At 32.9% G+C, this 20,125-nt stretch overlaps 1 protein-coding gene across 1 annotated transcript in view; it reads right to left on the reverse strand.

Moving 5' to 3' along the window:
* The window catches only part of KANSL1L (KAT8 regulatory NSL complex subunit 1 like), a 158,254-nt gene that overhangs the window by 73,030 nt on the left and 65,099 nt on the right, over positions 1 to 20,125 (reverse strand). The window contains exon 7 of the mRNA XM_028481517.2: positions 2,948 to 3,152. Within this exon, the coding sequence (XP_028337318.1) occupies positions 2,948 to 3,152 (205 nt within the window). The remainder of the gene's footprint in view (positions 1 to 2,947; positions 3,153 to 20,125) is intronic.

Below are 20,125 nucleotides of genomic sequence, written 5' to 3' on the forward strand. Positions count from 1 at the left end.
AGCCTGTGCTCCGCAATGGGAGAGGCCACAACAGTGAGAGGCCCGCGTACCACAAAAAAAAAAAAAAAAAAAAAAAAAAAAAAGATACATGCACCCTTGTGTTCACAGCAGCGCTATTCACAATAGCCAAGACATGGAAACAACGTAAATATCTGTCAATAGATGAATGGATAAAGAAGATGTGGTACATATATACAAGGGAATACTACTCATACATAAAAAAGAATGAAATAATGCCATTTGCAGCAACATGGATGCAACTAGAGATAATCATACTAAGTGAAGTAAGTCAGAAAGAGAAAGACAAATACCATATGATATCACTTACATGTGGAATCTAAAATATGACACAGATGAACCGCTCTATGAAAACAGAAATGGAATCATGGACATAGAGAACAGACTGGTGGTTGCCAAGGGGGAGGGGGTTGGGGGAGGGATGGAGTGGGAGGTTGGGGTTAGCAGATGTAAGCTTTTATATAGAGAACGGATAAACAACAAGGTCCTAGTATATAGCACAGAGAACTAAACTTAATATCCTATGACAACCATAATGGAAAAGAATATTTAAAAAAGAATGTATATATATATAGATATATATATATATAAAACTGAATCACTGCTGTACAGCAGAAATTAACACAATACTGTAGATCAACTTCAATAAAAAATATTGATTAAAAAAAGATTTGGTTTATTCTTGTTGTTATCAATGTACTAATGGATAAGAACATGGCTTTGGAATCAGACTTATTGTTTACTAGCTGTATGACCTTGGGAAAGTTATTTAATCTCCCTAAACTTCAATTTCTGCATCTAAAGGTGGGATTGATAATGCCTCATAGCTTTATGTTTGAGGATTAAATAAAATAATGTACTGAAAATGCTTAGCATTATGACTGGAATATGGTAAATTATATGGTCTACTAGTAACAATGTTAAACTTGTTTCTTCCTTTGTTTGCTGAAAGTTTTAAATTTGTTCACACTTTTCCAGGCCAATCTTTATATTATCAAGGCATATGCAGTACTTTAGTAATATTGAGCAAATCCCCTAAATTATTCAGATAGATTCCTTCCAGTCAGAATATTAAGGCATATTCATATGTGAAATATTTTTGATAGACAATGCTATTTATAACTATGAAATTATGAAATCATTTTCAAATATATTATTTCTCTTTGCTTGTAGTAACTTTAAATAAAAATTATTAAATAAAATATAATTTCTTATATAAAAACTTTAAATAAAATATTTTCCTATTAGGTTAATTAAATATGTAAAATTTCTTAAAATTCTGAAATAAAACTTCCTTAAAAATTTCAAGTTGGGAAAGCATACACTAATACCTGAACTACTAAATGGCAAAAATCAATCTATTAATAAAAATTAATTTGTCAACATTCACTTTCCTATTTATAAAAGGATACTATAAAACCAAATTTGAAATTGGTTCCTAATGAAACAAAGCATCTTGATTTTTTATAGAAATATATTTAAAAATAGTTAATGTAGTAATAATAAAAAACAATATTAAATCAAGGATAATTTCTTTCCTTTGACATATTATTTAAAATAGATAGCTAGTGGGAAGTAGCCGCATAGCATAGGGAGATCGCTAGGTGGTTTGTGACCACCTAGAGGGGTGGGATAGGGAGGGTGGGAGGGAGGGAGACGCAAGAGGGAAGAGATATGGGAACATATGTATATGTATAACTGATTCACTTTGCTATAAAGCAGAAACTAACACACCATTGTAAAGCAATTATACTCCAATAAAGATGTTAAAAATATATACATATATTGTAAAATAAGGCAAAAATAAATAAATAAATAAATAAACTTGATCAAACATTTCCCAGATTTTCCCAAGTCATCACCATTATTATTCATTCCCACAATAAATATTTAATATTGGCATATAAAAAAAATAGAAAAAAAGCACGTTATACCATAAGAACTAGAGATAACTTATTTTGCCCTCTGTCACAGCTTATTTAGATATGCACTGAAAGATATAAACCTAACATGTTGTTAACAAATGAAAAATATGCTTTTCAAAATGAACAATTAAATGAAGCATATTTTATTTGCAAAAAGATGCAAGAGGGAAGAGATATGGGAACATACGTATATGTATAACTGATTCACTTTGTTGTAAAGCAGAAACTAACACACCATTGTAAAGCAATTATACTCCAATAAAGATGTTAAAAATATATACATATATTGTAAAATAAGGCAAAAATAAATAAATAAATAAATAAACTTGATCAAACATTTCCCAGATTTTCCCAAGTCATCACCATTATTATTCATTCCCACAATAAATATTTAATATTGGCATATAAAAAAAATAGAAAAAAAGCACGTTATACCATAAGAACTAGAGATAACTTATTTTGCCCTCTGTCACAGCTTATTTAGATATGCACTGAAAGATATAAACCTAACATGTTGTTAACAAATGAAAAATATGCTTTTCAAAATGAACAATTAAATGAAGCATATTTTATTTGCAAAAAGGGTAAGCATGGTCATCTAAAACTTCATTGCTTATATGAAAAAGGAGTGCTCACCAGGTTTAACAAATACCAAACATAAAAGGGAGAGCAATCTCATTTCCTCCAAAATAACTGACAGCCCTGCAGACTGTTACTTTTTTCTTTATTAAGCAAAAGGCAAATATATAATACACTTGTGTTTTCCTTGTTACCCTTACCAGTAAAATTTTAAAATCAACTTGATATGTACATTTCTTTCAAACTAGTTTAAGCATAATAGTGATTTTAAAAAATGGAAATGTGATAAGTTTCAGAATACACTGCTATGTTTAAAAATTATTAAATCCCACTTATTCTAAACAACTGTACAGTTCATATCCTCTAACTTGTGAAATATATTGACAGTAAAATCTTTGTTCATGTTTTCCCAAAGGTGACCTTACCTGCGGAGTCCAATAAAAAGTGGGGCTCAATCTGTAGAGTTTTCGTTTGTGGAAACTCTGAAGTGGCCTTGTTCGAGCTGCTGTACTCATGATAGTCAAGGATGGAGATTTCAATCTTGTCCTGTCTTTTCTCCTTTTCTTACTGTGCTTCTGGTTAAGTAACCAGCTACTGGAGGAAGAGAGCTCATCTAAATTCTCTGAAGCACTGATATGCCATGAAATAAATGGGAGTGGAGGGAATAAAACAAAACAAACAAACAAAAAAGACAAAGAAAACTAAATGTAAATCACCTTGATCTATTATGACAGAAGAGTATTAATTTTAGCCAATTTTGTGGTAACAATCGATGAAAGAATATTAATGGGAAATTACATTTCAAGTTGTGAATACAGAATTTCTATTTTCTCCTGCAAAACAAATATCCCATAGGTTAGAGATGCTTACATGAGTTCACTAGTACAATGTAAATGTTCACTGTAAATCAATAATTCATGAATATTACACAGTGTTGAAACTATTTACATCAAATTCTTTTTGAATAAGGGTGAAATTATACAGGATTACAGGTTTTAAAAGGGCTAAAATCTCATCAATACAGCATTAGCTGCTCTTACATAAGCATTACATATCATTTCAGTGAATTTTGAAACAAAGATGCAATCCGACTACATTTTAAGAATCTTTTTAAACTTCTGATGACACAGAAGCCACAAACTATAAAATATTAAAACAGATCACACAAACTACACATAAAATAAGCATAATTTTATAATCATTCTTCATATTAATTTTTAAACATTTATTTAAATATTTTAAAACATCAGAACATCAGGAGGAAGTTAATGCTTGTCACCACATAAATTTAAGTTCATTTATACCAGTATATTATATATAAAATATTCGGCTTTTTGGGCACTATAATATACCAGTTTCAACCTTATTTCTATAAGATGAAAGTTAGTCAACTTAGCATTCTAAGATCAACAAGTGAAACTGCTGTACATGATATTGCTAATCAACATATGAATTCTAAATGTGCTATTTGGTTCAAGTAGAATCAGTGTTTAATGGTAAACATAAGATATGGTTTTTCTATAGCAGTATCACTGGTTTTGAATATTTACGGCTGCTATAAGATATTCTATTATCTTGTAGATAAAGCAAGTAATTCAAGAACACTTTACATAGTAATAAGAAACCAGAAAAAAAGGTACCTGAATGGCTTATGTTGGTGAAACCAAAATAAAATATGGAATTTGGTGACTACATATAAATAAAATTGAGTATGTACTTACTGGCCAGACCAGTATAGGGAAATTGGTCTGGCCCCTGCCGCTGGCTCTCCTGCTGCATCGTGCATCACACTCCGTCTGGTTCCCTGTGTTCCAGCTGCACTGCCTCCTTTCATTTCAAATAACTCGCACTCACTACTCATTATTATATATAATTTCTGCTTCCTGGAATTTTCTCACATCCTCCTTCACTTACATAATTTCCAATAATCATCTGGCTCTCAGTTCAAAAGTCATTTTCTCAGGTAAGTCTTTGAGCCCCTGCATAGCCCCTCCAAAGACTAAGTCAAATTCCCTTATGAGCTCTGATAGTACCGTTCACCTTTGCTTCATAGTATTTTTCATAGTGATAAGTTTACATTTATTTGTATTATATCTGATTAATGTCTTTCTCCTTTTCTAAGACTGTAAGTAGTATAAAGACTGTGTCTGTTTTGTTTAACTTTGTATCAGAAGTTCCTGATATTGTACCTTGCATACAGCAAATACTCAATAAATATTTATTGAATGAATGGAGAAATATAAACATATATATTTGAAGATTTACCCACTCCAGCTCAGTGCTTTGTACAGTGCATGTATAACACCACATACTACACCTAAATAATTAGTTTAGTGAATGAGTAAACATGGAACATTCTAGTTTAAGACCCAAAAGAAGCTCTACACAGAAGGCTACAAGAGACCTTTTAGAAAAATAAGTTACATATTTACACTGCTTTGAGCTCCATTCTAAATCTCTAACTTTGGTTTACAAAAGTTAGTTTCTGATAGTAAGATATGATGTACCTTATTTTATCTCATAATCACATATGCCCATTATAAATTTATAAGAATAATAAGCAGATGAAAGCTACAAGATGTTTTGATTTGTAAAAGAGAAGGCATGGATAAAGTTTAAAATTTTTCTTCTAATTTAAAAAGTGCAAAATGACTGAGAGCTTTATCTAAGAAAATAAGCCAAAAGTCATAAATTCATGTTGTATTAACATTGTTAAATTTCTCTAACAGTTACTTAATAACTTTCTGATATAACTGGTTTTCTATTACAATCTTAGAAAATCTTAGCAGTTAAGATATTTATGGATAACAATAGGCATTCAATTTGCTTTTACAGAGTATAAATGGAAAACTTCAAGTGAATTTTTTAAATAAAAATTTTACTATACTCTGATTACTACAGAAACCAAAGGCCCAGAAGTGAGGCAATTAATCTTTTAACTGATATTTTATTATAAATCCCTACGAAAATCAATTTCTGCAAACATTATGTACTTGTATCAAAATTAATAAAACAATCTAAAGATATGGGTTTATGGGGACATATATTAGCTAACTTCTTGGTGTCATCTTGGGGGTGGTGATAATGGTGGATGAATATGGAAGAACAGGCTAATTTCAACCTATTTTTTAATAAACTCAGTGAAAGATATCTAGAATTTTTAGTAAATTATTCAAGTATTTCATAACCTTTTGCCTAAGCCAAATTATTTTCTTACAAGGACTGGAATAATCATTATAATGCTCTGCTCAAATGCTTTTAGTAAATAAGAAACTTCGGGTCCTGGTTATAAATTTAGGATGCTAAAACCATAAAAAAATAGAGAAGACTTCATGAAATTGTTTTTAATCTTTTAATCTCAAGGAACAGCAACAGAGAATAATTATTCAACACAGAATTTTAAATTACTGTTTTAGTACTGTTTTCAACATTTCCCCCACATTCATGTATTCTTATACTAAACACACTTAAGAAAAAGCAGAAATCAACAATGGAGAAGAGAATTAGAATGTGTATTATCTAAGAACTTATGATAGCCCCCCAGTTCCCAATCTACTCATATACACAAATACCCACACCTGCTATACTGGGCTGAACAGTGTCCTCACAATATTTACATCCACCAGGAACCTCAGATTGTGACCTTTCTTGGAAATACAGTCTTTGCAGATGTAATTAGGTAAAATGAGGTCATACTGGATTAGGGTGGGTCCTATATCCAATCACTGATGTCCTTATAAGAAGAGACACAGAATTAAGGAAGAGATCCACCCAGGGAATAATGCCATGTGAAGACAGAGGAGAGAAGCCAAAAACACCAAGGACTGCCGGGAACTGCCAGAAGCCAGGAAAAGGCAAGGATGGATTCTTCCCAGAAACCTTCAGAGAGAGCACGGCCCTGCCTGACACCTTGATTTTAAGAACATCTAGCCTCCAGAATTGTGAAAGAATAAATATCTGTTATATTAAGCCACACACTTAGTGGTGATTTGTTATAACACCCCTACAAAATGGATATATTCATAAAAGTACACACCTAAGAATCACTATTTTTGCATAACTTATGTCTATTTCAAGTCTCCTATGATCTTTTGGAGTTCTTTGATGACTTCAACCTATAGCAGCTAAGGTAGGTGCAACCTTTTCCAAACTTTCCCTGATGCCCAAAGTCCTGCCAATAGTTGAATTTAATACCTTTCTTTCCCTTGATAATGTTTGGAGAAATTAATGCATCATATACTCAGATATATTCAATGATATTTTAAAGAAATTATATAAAACTGGACTTTATATAAACTTACTAAAATGGCCCACTAGGGGCATTACTTGTCCTCCACATGGCAAAAACAAATATCTCTCTCAAACGGCCAGTGGATCAAGATCCAGGCATTACCTGCTACATATAGAGAAAACAGTGCATTGACCAGCCCATTTCACCTACTCTAGGAATTAAGTAGGACAATTAGAAGCCTTACTCAAAAATACGAGCCTCTTCAACTGTAGCAACAAGAAAATGTGTTGGAGTACACTGTAAAATGGCATTCTAAACTAGATATGGCCCCTAACAAAATTTAAGGTACTTACCTGTTCTAAAAAATTAAGGTACATCTTAATGCAGCCATTAAAATGGAAAAAAATATTTTAAGGATAGAAAGCTTCAGATATACTTTGAAATAAGATATAAAACTGCTTCCAATAGATCTCAACTATGAAAATAATATAAAAAATGATAGGAAGGAAATATACTCTGAGCAATATAAGTGATTTCCACTTTCTTCTTAGTATTTTATGAATTTTTAACATTTCATACAATGAACTTATATAATTTTATAAGAAGAAAACAAAAAGGTCATCCAAAATTGCAGTCTTTTTTTTTTGGCATTAGGAATTTCTAATATTTACATTTTAAAATGTAACATAACAACCAAATGTAATATGGATTTTGTTTGGGTCCTGATTCTAACAAATTATCCTAACAAAATTGTAACAAACAAATTTGTTAGAATAACAAATTATTCTAACAAAATTATAAAAAGATGATTTCGAGACAACTGGGAAAATATGAATATACAGAATTTCATGATAGTGATAAATTATGGCTAATATAAGAATAAAAGAAGCAGATGATAACATGGTGGGTATATTGAAAAAAGCTTATCAGAGAAATATACAGAAGTATTTACAGTTAAAATAACAATCAATAGAATTTATTTTTTTAAAGCATAGGAAAAAAATGTGTCAGGAAGGGAAATAGCTGAAATGAGTAGTAAAATCTTGACAACTGTTAAAGCTGGGAACAAGGTGATTCACTTTGCTATGCTTTCTATATGTTAAAGCTTTTCATAATAAAGGTTGAGAGGAGAAGAGACTGACTATTGCAGTGTTATTTGCCATTCTTATCTCTGGCTCTTAACTTCAAGTGGGACTCAAAATAATAAAGTATAAAGGCAAAGGGACTAGGAAGCCAATATAGATAGCTATATTTTTCTGAGTATTGTGACATAAAATTTGCCAAACATTTCTAGCTAATCTATAGTTTGGGAGTACAGTTCAGATTCTTCAATATAATCTGTGAGCCGTTTTTCTGACATATAAGATACAGTTTGAAATTGAGAATTTCTATTTTACTAATTATTATTTTTCATTTTAAAGGAAAATTTGCAAATAGAAAGAAGTTGAAAAAAATAAAAGCTAAAATAATTTTCAAAATCTCATCATCTAAACACAAATATAGCTTTAATAAAAAATTTAATTTTTATCCTTCAAATCTTTTTTTTTCCTATGAAATCATACTGTACAATGATTTTGGCATCCTGATTTTTCCACCTAACATTCCAAAGGAAGTATGTTCCTATATGACTACATCCCTTCTATACACATAATTTTTTAATAGTTATATGATATGCCTTCCAGTGGTTGTATCACAATTTATTTAAACATTTCCTATAACATTAAGTTTTAGACTTATATTAATAGAGGTTAAAAGGGAAAAGTAAAGTTTTTACAAAAGAAAATAATTCCTACTGGTATTATTTTAAAACCACAGCAGGAGACGTTTTAGTTCCTTATTGATGTTGTACATCTAGCTAATACAATAGTTAATGACACTCACAGAAACCCAAAATTATGTTGAAAACTTCAGCCTGGAATTTGCTGCTGAAAATGTTTTCTCATAACTGAGAAGTGACTATTGAAAATATTATAAGGGTAAAAGAATTACTTTATATGTTATTATTTTACCAGTTTAGTGACAGTTTTTCAATTGTGATGCCCAATTAGAAAGAATCGTTGCATTTTGTGAGATAATTATCATTAGTGGAATTAAATAGCATGACAATGATTAATTGGAATTTAATTTCATATCATATTCTGGGACTCATTAAAGCAAAAACAAACAACAACAAAAATCTAGCCATTATTTCAAGTAGAAATTCACTTTCCCAGAGATAATACCCCATGGGGTAAATAAGGATGCATTTACAACATTTTATCTTCATTTTAGAGAATGAGATCTGAAAACCAATAACTGTCTCTATGATGGTAAAATGTAATGCTTCATTTGTTTGAAGACTCAATCTTTTCAGCTGCTCAGTTCCTGGTGACTCATCTTAAACCCTGCTGCCAAGATTAATAAAGCTAAGAAAACAATTCTGAGTTCTGGGAGATACTGCCATTAAATAAGAGATGTGGGTTGGGAATCAATGAATAAAAAGTGGACAAAACAGCTGCCCTGAAAAATAATTAACCAAGTGAATTTACTTTAGACATTGAAAGAAAAAGATCATTAGGATATTATAAAAATTACCTTAAATATTTAAAAAAAATTATATCAAGCATTAAGTTCTACATGGTCCACTAAAAATTAATACATAGAATAGGTAACCAAACTTTAAAAATTCAAAATTTAAATTTCTTCCAACCTAACTATATACAAAACTTATGATATAATGTGATATAAAGCTAGAATGAGAATGCTTTATTAGAAGCATTTATGAGTTTACTTATCTGGTAAGTCCAAATACACAGAATACAGCTGAAATTGCAAAACCCTTTTAAATAACCAAAAAAGATCTTAGTAAGTCCATGTATGAAAGCTCACTCCTGTTACTGTTAAGAGAGAGGCCTTCTCTCTTACTACAGAATGTTTCTTATTATAGTACAGGTACTTCTACCACTCTAACTTTGGTTATCTGATTTTCTAGTCCAGAGTTAAATTTGATGAGAGGAAGCAGAATTTCAGGAGACAGCCATGAGACCAACAACTGAAATACCAATCTGACTATGGCAGAGAAAAAGAAAATAAGTACAAAATATTTTGTTTGGAATGCTGATTACCTGAAAGAAATCTTAAAAGTCATTCCATTCATTCAAAAAATATTTATTCGTGTCCATGTTATGACTCACTGATCTAGATGCTAGGAATATAGCAGTTAATAAGACAGACCAAAAAAATTCCTACTCTCATGGAGCTTACATTCTCATCCAGGAGGAGACATATAATAAACAAGTAAAAAAAATAACAAAATTGTATCATACTTGTCATCTCATTTGATCCTCACAACAACCCCGGAAGCAAACTATTCTCATTTCAACTGTGATTTAGAAAGTTGCCTAAAATCACAATGCTACCAAGTTTCAGAGTTAGGACTGATCTCAGACCCATCTGATTCCAAAACGATTTTAACAATGCAGTGAGTTTTCTTCATAGCATTTGATCAGAATTTTTAATTTCACATTTATTTGTGTGATTATTCGGTTGATGTCATTTTTACCCAAATAGACTCTATACCATAAGGTCAGAGATCACACCTGGTTTGTTCAACATCATATCCCAATCCAATCCAAAGCCTGGCACACTGCCATCACTCAGTAGGTATTTGTTGACTATTAAGTGAATCCTTTTATAGATAAACAATTATTAATCTCAATAGCCTCTGAGGATGTGATCATAGTGATGAGCTTGAGTTATCAAAGAAAAACTGAATTAAGTTCAGTATCATCCAAGAAAGGCAATGTGTAATAAATTTTACTTAAACAATTCTTCCCAAATGGCTTATTTGAAAGTTTTTAACATTTGAATAGAATTATCATTTCTCCTACTGTCTTGGGTACTTCTTTCTATAATAACTTCTAGATTATCCTTTAAAGTTACTAATATATGTTGAGTATAGTAATTTCGCTTTATTCACTAAATCTCTAGATTTAAGCTAACATAAAACATCAAAAGCAAAGCACAATAGTGATGTTACAAAAAGATATACATTTTAGGCTGTATTGAGACCTTTTTGTTTTTATTTTTAATTTGTTTGAAAAAATGGAATTCCTTACAAATAAGCATTTAATTGAAGAATATTAGCATTAGAAACTACTTTAGAAAATATTTGTATTCCAGTAAATTTAGGATAAAAAAACTGAGATGTAAAGAGATGAACTGACTTGCCCAAGGTCACAAAATGTCAAAACAAAAAGTATATGTAAAAAGGGTATACTTCCAAAATCTCAAGTAACCCACAACCCACTAAATTAAAAACCACTATAGCTAAAAAAACAACAACAACAACAACAACAACAACAAACCACTATAATTAAGAATTAACAAAAGTTAAAATCTTCTGCGGGGGAAGAAGGAGATTAAATGTCCCAAGATGGTCTTTTGAGAAGGTATGTTTAGTGTAATGAGAATAAAATCCAACAGTGTGTTTACCTGGGTTTAAGAGTACTTGGTTTAATTACAGAGTCCCAAACAAATTAGGTAGACCAAAAACAAGTCAGCAACTTTTTATCTTCCCAAGAGATATAACGGAAAAATAGAACCTCAGTGACTCCTAGTACCTATGTGACAGGTGTCTTCAGTAATAGCTGGCCTATAAGCCTCTACATATGCCCTCAAATACTTATCGTAACTCAGGCCACTTTGAAGTACTTCTTTAAAAGAGTAAGGGGGCTTCCCTGGTGGCACAGTGGTTGAGAATCTGCCTGCCAATGCAGGGGACACGGGTTCGAGCCCTGGTCTGGGAAGATCCCACATGCCGTGGAGCAACTGGGCCCGTGAGCCACAATTACTGAGCCTGCGCGTCTGGAGCCTGTGCTCCGCAACAAGAGAGGCCGCGATAGTGAGAGGCCCGCGCACCACGATGAAGAGTGGCCCCCGCTTGCCGCAACTAGAGAAAGCCCTCGCACAGAAATGAAGACCCAACACAGCCATAAATAAATAATAAATAAATTAATTTAAAAGAGTAAGAATAGTTCTAAATTGATGACCAGTACCCTGCTAAGGATTTGAAAGAAATATATCCACAATTTTAATATATATTATATACTGTCTCCCAGTAGCTGGTATGTTTACTGCAAGACATACTTAAAACTCTTAGTTGATGACCTGTTGAGTGATATACTACATTTTAGTAGATAAAACGTGCCATTTAAGATGATAGAATTGTAGAAACTGGGTTAGAGTGTAGACTTAATGACTGTCAAATGTTGGTTAAGACTTTACAAAATTTTTAGAAGCAAGAGAATATCAATATTTAGATACCATAATGAAACCAATAACTGGATCAGTCTCTACCAGCAAATTTTAAGGTAACATTGCAGTGAGATTTAATTATCTTTGTTTCACTTTCAACAAATTAAATATCACATTCCTACTTCTACCTTAAAATTTTGGTATTTTATGGTTATAATTTTAACAACGTGGGACTAAAAATTGTATTTTCTATTTATCCTTTTTGAAGTGTACAATTTTTATCTTATTTTAACTTTTTTATTGTAAGATATAAGATACCTATAGTTAAGTACATAAAACATTTATCTTTTGAAAAGGTATGTGTAACTTGTAAATATGAAGCAATACCTCACCTACTCCTCCACTGTCCCATAATTACCACTCAGGTCAAGAAAAGGAACATTATCAGCACCTAAGAAACCCCTGCCGCATGTGGACCTCTCCATCATACTTAATGTAGAAACATCAAAAGTTAAATCAGTACAGATCTTTCTCAACTTACGATGGGGTTACAGCCTGATAAACCCATTGTAAATTGAAAATATTTTAAGTCAAAAATGCATATAATCCCAAGCATCATAGCTTAGCCTAGACTACCTTAAACATGCTCAGGATACTGATATTAGCCTACAGTGAGGTAAAATCACCTAACACAAAGCCTATTTTATAATAAAATGTTGAATACCTCATGTAATTTATTGAATACTGTACTGAAAGTGAAAAATGGAATAGTTGCATGGGTGCAGAAAGTAAGTATATTGGCTGTTTACCCTCATGATTCTGTGGCTGCCTGGGAGCTGCAGCTTGTTGCCACTACCCAGCATCACAAGAGATTATCATGCCACATATCACTAGACCAGGAAAAGATCCAAATTCAAAATTTCACATACAGTTTCTACTGAACGCATATCACTTTCGCACCATCATAAAGTTGAAAAACTGTAAGTCTGACCATTGTAAGTCAAGGAACTTCTGTACTTTTACCAGCCTCCTGAGAACAATTTAAATCCATTTACCTTCCTCCTGACCTATATGCTGTTGTTGCCATGGAATTTTTTTAACCCTACTAGACATATTTTCTACTGTTTGTTCACATATAACCATATAGTTATTACCATTTTATTTGTTCTTCATCCCTTCTTGCATCTCTCAAAAGGCTCATCACTTTCCACTGCCTGAAACACCCCCTTTATGGTTATCATTAATTAGAGTCTACTGGTGACAAACTCTCAGTTTTGCTTTGTCTGAAAACATTTGTGTTTCAAGGTCAGACTTGAAAGATGTTTACTCTGGGTATAGAATTTCTAGATAGACAGTTATTTTCTTTCAACACAATGAAGATATCATTTCACTGTACTCTGGCTCCTATTATTACTCTTGAGAAGTCAGCTGTCAGCTGAACTCTGGCTTCAATTAAGGTAATGTCTTCCTCCTTTCCTGCCCCGACTGTTGCTTTTAGATATTCCATTTGTTTCTGTTTTTGCTTTTTTTCCCCACATTTCCTCTCTATTTCTAGGGGTATACTTCTTTTTATTTGTCCTGCTCAGAAACCTGTGTTTGACTTCCTGAATTTGATGTCTTTCATCAGATCAGGTAACTTTTCATCCAATACCTCCTCAACTATTGCTTCTGCTCCAGTCTCTACCTCATCTTCCAGGTCTCTAATTAAGTCTCATATTAGACCTGCTCAATATATTCTCCACATTTTGTTTTTTTTTGGCTGCACCTGGTGGCATGTGGGATCTTAGTTCCCTGACCAGGAATTGAACCCATGCCGCCTGCAGTGGAAACATGGAGTCTTAACCACGGGACCACGAGGGAAGACCATGTTCTCCACATTTTTAAATGACTCTTGTATTTTCCATTGTTTTGTCTCTTTTCCTACATTCTGGAACTTTTCTTCTAATCTACCTTTTACACTACGAATTCTGTCTACAATTGTGTCCACAGTGCTGCCAAACTCACTTGGTTTTTAATTTCAGCATTTTTCAGAAGTTTTGGACCTTTTTCAAATGTGCTAGTCACTTTTATAGATTCTTCCCTGCAGGTATATTTAAGCCTCTTTTATTTCTAAAATCAGAGTAAGCACTGTTTTTTAAATAATCAGTATTTTAATAATTCAGATATCTGAAAACTTTATGATCTGTTTTTGTTATTTTCTCCTAATTCTTACTGTCATTGCCCTGTATCCTCATGTTTGATTATATTTGACTGTGTGCTGATCACTGCTCTTGAAAAATTATTCATGAGGATTTCCTGGGCCTAAGAAAGAAGGTGCCTTCCTCTAGAGAGAATGTGCATTTGCCTCTGCCATCTATCTCATAGTGTCATCCATTCTAGAACCATTTTAAACTAGGCATTCCTTGGATGACTCATTGATACAAATTTGGACTGAAAATCCATGTCAAAGTTCCCACCATGGTCACACTATCTCAAAGTAGGTTTGCTTTTTAAATTTTATCTTCTGCTATGCTCAGCATCAAGGCAACTCTCCCCATGGTGCCCCAGGAATGGGAAAAGGGAAACAGTTTTTTTTTTTAATTGAAGTATAGTTGATTTACAAGGTTGTTAGTTTCTGGTGTACAGCAAAGGATATGAAAAAGAATATGAATATATATTCTTTTCCATATTCTTTTCTCTTATGGTTTATTACAGGATATTGAATATAGTTCCCTGGGTTATACAGTAGGATCTTGTTGTTTATCTATTTTATGTATAGTAGTTTGTATCTACTAATCCCAAACTCCTAATTTAGCTCTTTCCCACCCCTTTTCCCTTTGGTAACCATAAGTTTGCTTTCTGTGTTTGTGAGTCTGCTTCTGTTTTGTAAATAAGTTCATCTGTATCATATTTTAGATCCCACATAAAAGTGATGACATATGGTATTTGTCTTTCTGTCTGACTTACTTCACTTAGTATAATAATCTCTAGGTCCATCCATGTTGCCATAAATAGCATTATTTCATTCTTTAATGGCTGAGTAGCATTCCACTGTATATCGAGCTGATCTCCCTGTGCTATGTGGCTGCTTCCCACTAGCTAGCTATTTTACATTTGGTAGTGTATATATGTCCATGCCACTCTCTCACTTTGTCCCAGCTTACCCTTCCCCCTCCCCATATCCCAAGTCCATTCTCTAGTAGGTCTGTGTCTTTATTCCCGTCTTGCCCCTAGGTTCTTCATGACCATTTAAAAAAAAATATTCCATATATATGTGTTAGTATATGGTATTTGTTTTTCTCTATCTGACTTACTTCACTCTGTATGACAGACTCTAGGTTCATCCACCTCACCACAAATAACTCAATTTCATTTCTTTTTATGGCTGAGTAATATTCCATTGTATACACATGCCAAATCTTCTTTATCCATTATCTTTTGGTGGACACTTAGGTTGCTTCCATGTCCTGGATATTGTAAACATATCCATTCGTCTACTGATGGGCATTTAAGTTGCTTCCATGTTTTGGCTTGTATTTGTATTACATGTATTGTAAATAGTGCTGCTATGAGTGCTGAGGTGCATGAATCTTTTCAGAACAGAGTTTTTCTCTGGATATATGCCCAGGAGTGGGATTGCTGGGTTATATGGCAACTCTAATTTTAGTTTTTTAAGGAAACTCCATACTGTTTTCCATAGTGGCTGCACCAATTTATATTCCCACCAACAGCGTAGGAGGGTTCGGGAAAGGGAATCAGTTTTCTTTCTTGCTTACATCTACTGTGAAGGTGTAGCTCCTGGAGGAAGGTGATCTCAGCTAAATATAGGCAGGATTTCATTTTATCGCCCTACTATAGGCAAGGCCATGGGCTTTGATTTATCATCCTCTAACCCCATAAGCTATTAAAACTTCACTTGATTTTCCTGGATTTGGCTTTGATTTTTCTCTTTCCCCAGAAAGCTATCAAAACCTCAACTTAATTTTGACAGAATTTGGCCTCAGACAAAGTAGATTGCTGTGCTTTGTTTACTTTTCTGGGTTCTTGCTTTTTGTTAGCTTTTGGCTTAGAAATATCATTAACGACATTCAATAATTTCTCATTTTCTAAGTAAACAATTAAAAAAACTCTTATTCAATCCCCCAATTTCCCTTCTGGGTACATATCCGAAAAATAAAAAGCTGGAACTCCAACAAATATTTGTATACCCATGTTCATAGAAGCATTATTCACACTAGCCAAAAGGTGGAGGAAGCAACCCAAATGTTCATACAAGGATCAATGGATAAACAAAATTGGTCCCAATAAAATAGCAACTCAGGGCCTGGGTGCTGTGGGGGAATCTGTTCTTAGGGATTGGATGCCTCTGCCTAGCTGAGTCTAGTGCTAACTTTCCCCCTCCCTCCCTAACAGGTTCTGAGTAGTGCCTGAGACCTGCTCCACAGGGCTTAGGCATGGGACTAGGGATGCAGAAGTGGTTTGCGCTTTTCTGTTTTCACTGAACAGCTTGTTCTAAGGAAGAAGCAAGTGGGAGAGATCTAGATTGGGTGAGGGGGATGGGGGGGTCAGAGAGGCAAGTGTGTTGTGTTACTATGTCAATAAACTGATTTAAAGTTTAAAAAAAAGGTCTATACATAAAACAGAATTTTATTCCTTTAAAAAGGGAATGTTGACACAAGCTACAATATGGATGAACCTTGACAACTTTATGCTAAGTGAAATAAGGCAGTCACAAAAGGATAAATACTGTATGATTTCACTTATATGAGGTACCTGGAGTAGTCGAATTCATAGAGATATAAAGTAGAATGGTGGTTGCTAAGAACTGGGAAGAAGGAAGAATGTGGAGGTATTATGTAATGGATATAGAGTTTCAATTCAGGAAGATGAAAAAAGTTCTGGAGATGGATGATGGCAACTATTGACAAAAATGTGAATTACTTAATGCCACTAAACTTAAAAATGGTTAAAATGGTAAATTTTATGGTATGTACATTTTACCAGAATTTTAAAAATTCTTACTCAAATGATGAATTTTCTTACCTTCACATTTACTTAAATACATAAAATGAATACTATTTATATGCTTAATAGAATAGCTACAGAAAGTGCTTTGTGGTTAAGTGTCAAGCTTGAATAACATTAATTAGACTAAGCCCTTACTCCTGAAAAGCTTTAAGTTTGAAAGATGTTTCGTTCATATAAAACTATATGTAAAGAAAAAAAATAACAATAATATTGGAAAAACAGAAAGAGACAAGAAATAAAACTAGGCCTCATTTGCCATTTTACTCCCAGAATAAAAAGGTTCATAAATAAATAAATTTCACACTGCTTCAATATAGATACCTCTAAGTCAAAACTTTTTCATATATTACTATAATGTGAAATTATATATCCTATTAATTTTCAAAATCTATAGTAACATTCTTAAATATGAGTAATGTAAAATCTGTTAAATTTATTGAACTTCACTACTATGCATTTATTTTATTAAAAATTCAATTAAATAATACTTTAATAGTTTTATAAATATCACATACTTTTCACAATATAGTTAAGATACTAAAAAAACAAAACAAAAAAACCCCTTAGAAACCACATACCATCCTTCTTCAGGGGTAGGCTTCTCTGCTGCTGAATAAGGAAGGGAATAGAGGAAAACACAGGGAAGGGGCTGTGTTTTACTTGTCAATGTCTATAGGAAACTTTACCAAACTCCTTCAGCCCCCTTTCCTACTTTTAATTTAGCTATAGTCACTTTATAAACAACTGCATCTACATCCATTTTAATCTCTTTCACTCTACTTTCAAGGAACAAGTAGGTTTCTCCTGTCATAAGGTCCCTCCATAATTTTGTGGTATGTATCTCTACATTTCCCATCTCTAGCTCTTTCCCTTCTCTTTATTTTAATAAAGATGCTTACATTTCTTCCATCTTAAAAACAAAAAATACCTTCCTTGACTTTGTACATACATTTTATTACAGCCTTTACAGTCAGCAGCCTTAAAAATATAATCTTGACCCCTCTCTATTTCATCTCCCATTCCCTTAACCCACTCTCATCTCTCTCTCTGTCATGCAGCTACACATTCTTGCTAAGGTCTCAACTTATAACTGACAAAACCAAGAGATATTTTTTAGTACCTCTCTTTGACATCAGACACAATGACCACATATCTTCAAAATTTTCTACTTTTCCTTCAGTGTTACTACTCTCTTATCTGTAATATATTCCAGTTTCTAGGTTCCTGGTTAAATATATTTGTATATTATGGTATATATTATCATAAATACGATTTTTTACAAAAATTTTAATGAGACCTGGAATATCCACCAAATCTTTTGCTACACATAACAGTTTGCTTATTATCTGGTGCCAAGACTTATTAAACTTAAAGATCAATTATACATTAAAAAAACTCTAACATTCTACATTTTCTCACCTCTGCGAGTTGATGAAAGGTAGCTGTATTACATTTTCTAGCAAATGTTAGAAAATAAATACAATCTTTCCTTCGAGAGAAATATTATATTTTGATAGCAAATAAGTGCTTTTTGAAAAAAATTCATGTTATGTACAAAGGATTTGGAAAAAATTTTGACTGTTGTCAAAAATAAATACATTAGTGAAATGAATAAAATTAATTAAAACACATAGGTCAGCACATTTCAAAAAAGTGGAGGATGAATTTTTATCTGTGCTTAAATCTATCAAAGAATTTTAGTAGGTTTTGAACCCGTTATAAACTTCCAAATTAGTTTGTACGAAAAACTACTTAACATCAGGAAAGATGGCAGTTACTAGCTGATTTCAACAAGAACCTTTGACTATTAGTAGATAGGACTGAAAAAGTATCATAATTTAGTAAATACAGCCAATGGTACATTTCTTTCATTTGGATTCTTTTTTTTTTTAATTTTTAAGTTTAATTTTATTTATTTTTTTATACAGCAGGTTCTTATTAGTCATCAATTTTATACACATCAGTGTATACATGTCAATTCCAATCACCCAATTCATCACACCACCATCCCCATCCCTCCGCGGCTTTCTCCCCTTGCTGTCCATATGTTTGTTCTCTACATCTGTGTCTCAACTTCTGCCCTGCAAACCAGTTAATCTGTACCATTTCTCTAGGTTCCATACATGTGTTAAAATATGATATTTATCTCTTTCTGACTTACTTCACTCTGTATGACAGTCTCCAGATCCATCCACATCTCAACAAATGACTCAATTTCGTTCCCTTTTATGGCTGAGTAATATTCCATTGTATATATGAACCACATCTTTACCCATTCGTCTGTCTTTATCCATTGGTCTGATGGGCATTTAGGTTGCTTGCATGACCTGGCTATTGTAAATAGTGCTGCAATGAACACTGGGGTGCATGTGTCTTTTTGAATTATAGTTTTCTCTGGGTATAGGCCCAGTAGTGGCATTGCTGGATCATATGGTAATTCTATTTTTGGTTTTTTAAGGAACCTCCATACTGTTCTCCATAGTGGCTGTATCAATTTACATTCCCACCAACAGTGCAAGAGGGTTCCCTTTTCTCCACACCCTCTCCAGCATTTGTTGTTTGTAGATTTTCTGATGATGCCCATTCTAACTGGTGGGGGGTGATACCTCACTGAAGCTTTGATTTGCATTGCTCTAATAATTAGTGATGTTGAGCAGCTTTTCAATGTACTTCTGGTCCATCTGTATTTCTTCTTTGAAGAAATGTCTATTTAGGTTTTCTGCCCATTTTTGGATAGGGTTGTTTGTTTCTTTAATATTGAGCTGCATGAGCTGTTTATATATTTTGGGATTAATCCTTTGTCCATTGATTCATTTGCAAATATTTTCTCCCATTCTGAGGGTTGTCTTTCTGTCTTGTTTATGGTTTCCTTTGCTGTGCAAAAGCTCTGAAGTTTCATTAGGTCCCATTTGTTTATTTTTGTTTTTATTTCCATAACTCTAGGAGGTGGATCAAAGAAGATCTTGCTGTGATTTATGTCAAAGAGTGTTCTTCCTACGCTTTCCTCTAAGAGTGTTATAGTGTTCAGTCTTACATTTAGGTCTCAAATCCATTTGGAGTTTATTTTTGTGTATGGTGTTAGGGAGTGTTCTAATTACATTCTTTTACATGTAGCTGTCCAGTTTACCCA

This window comes from Physeter macrocephalus, chromosome 2, assembly GCF_002837175.3.
Source record: "Physeter macrocephalus isolate SW-GA chromosome 2, ASM283717v5, whole genome shotgun sequence".
NCBI lineage: Eukaryota > Metazoa > Chordata > Mammalia > Artiodactyla > Physeteridae > Physeter > Physeter macrocephalus.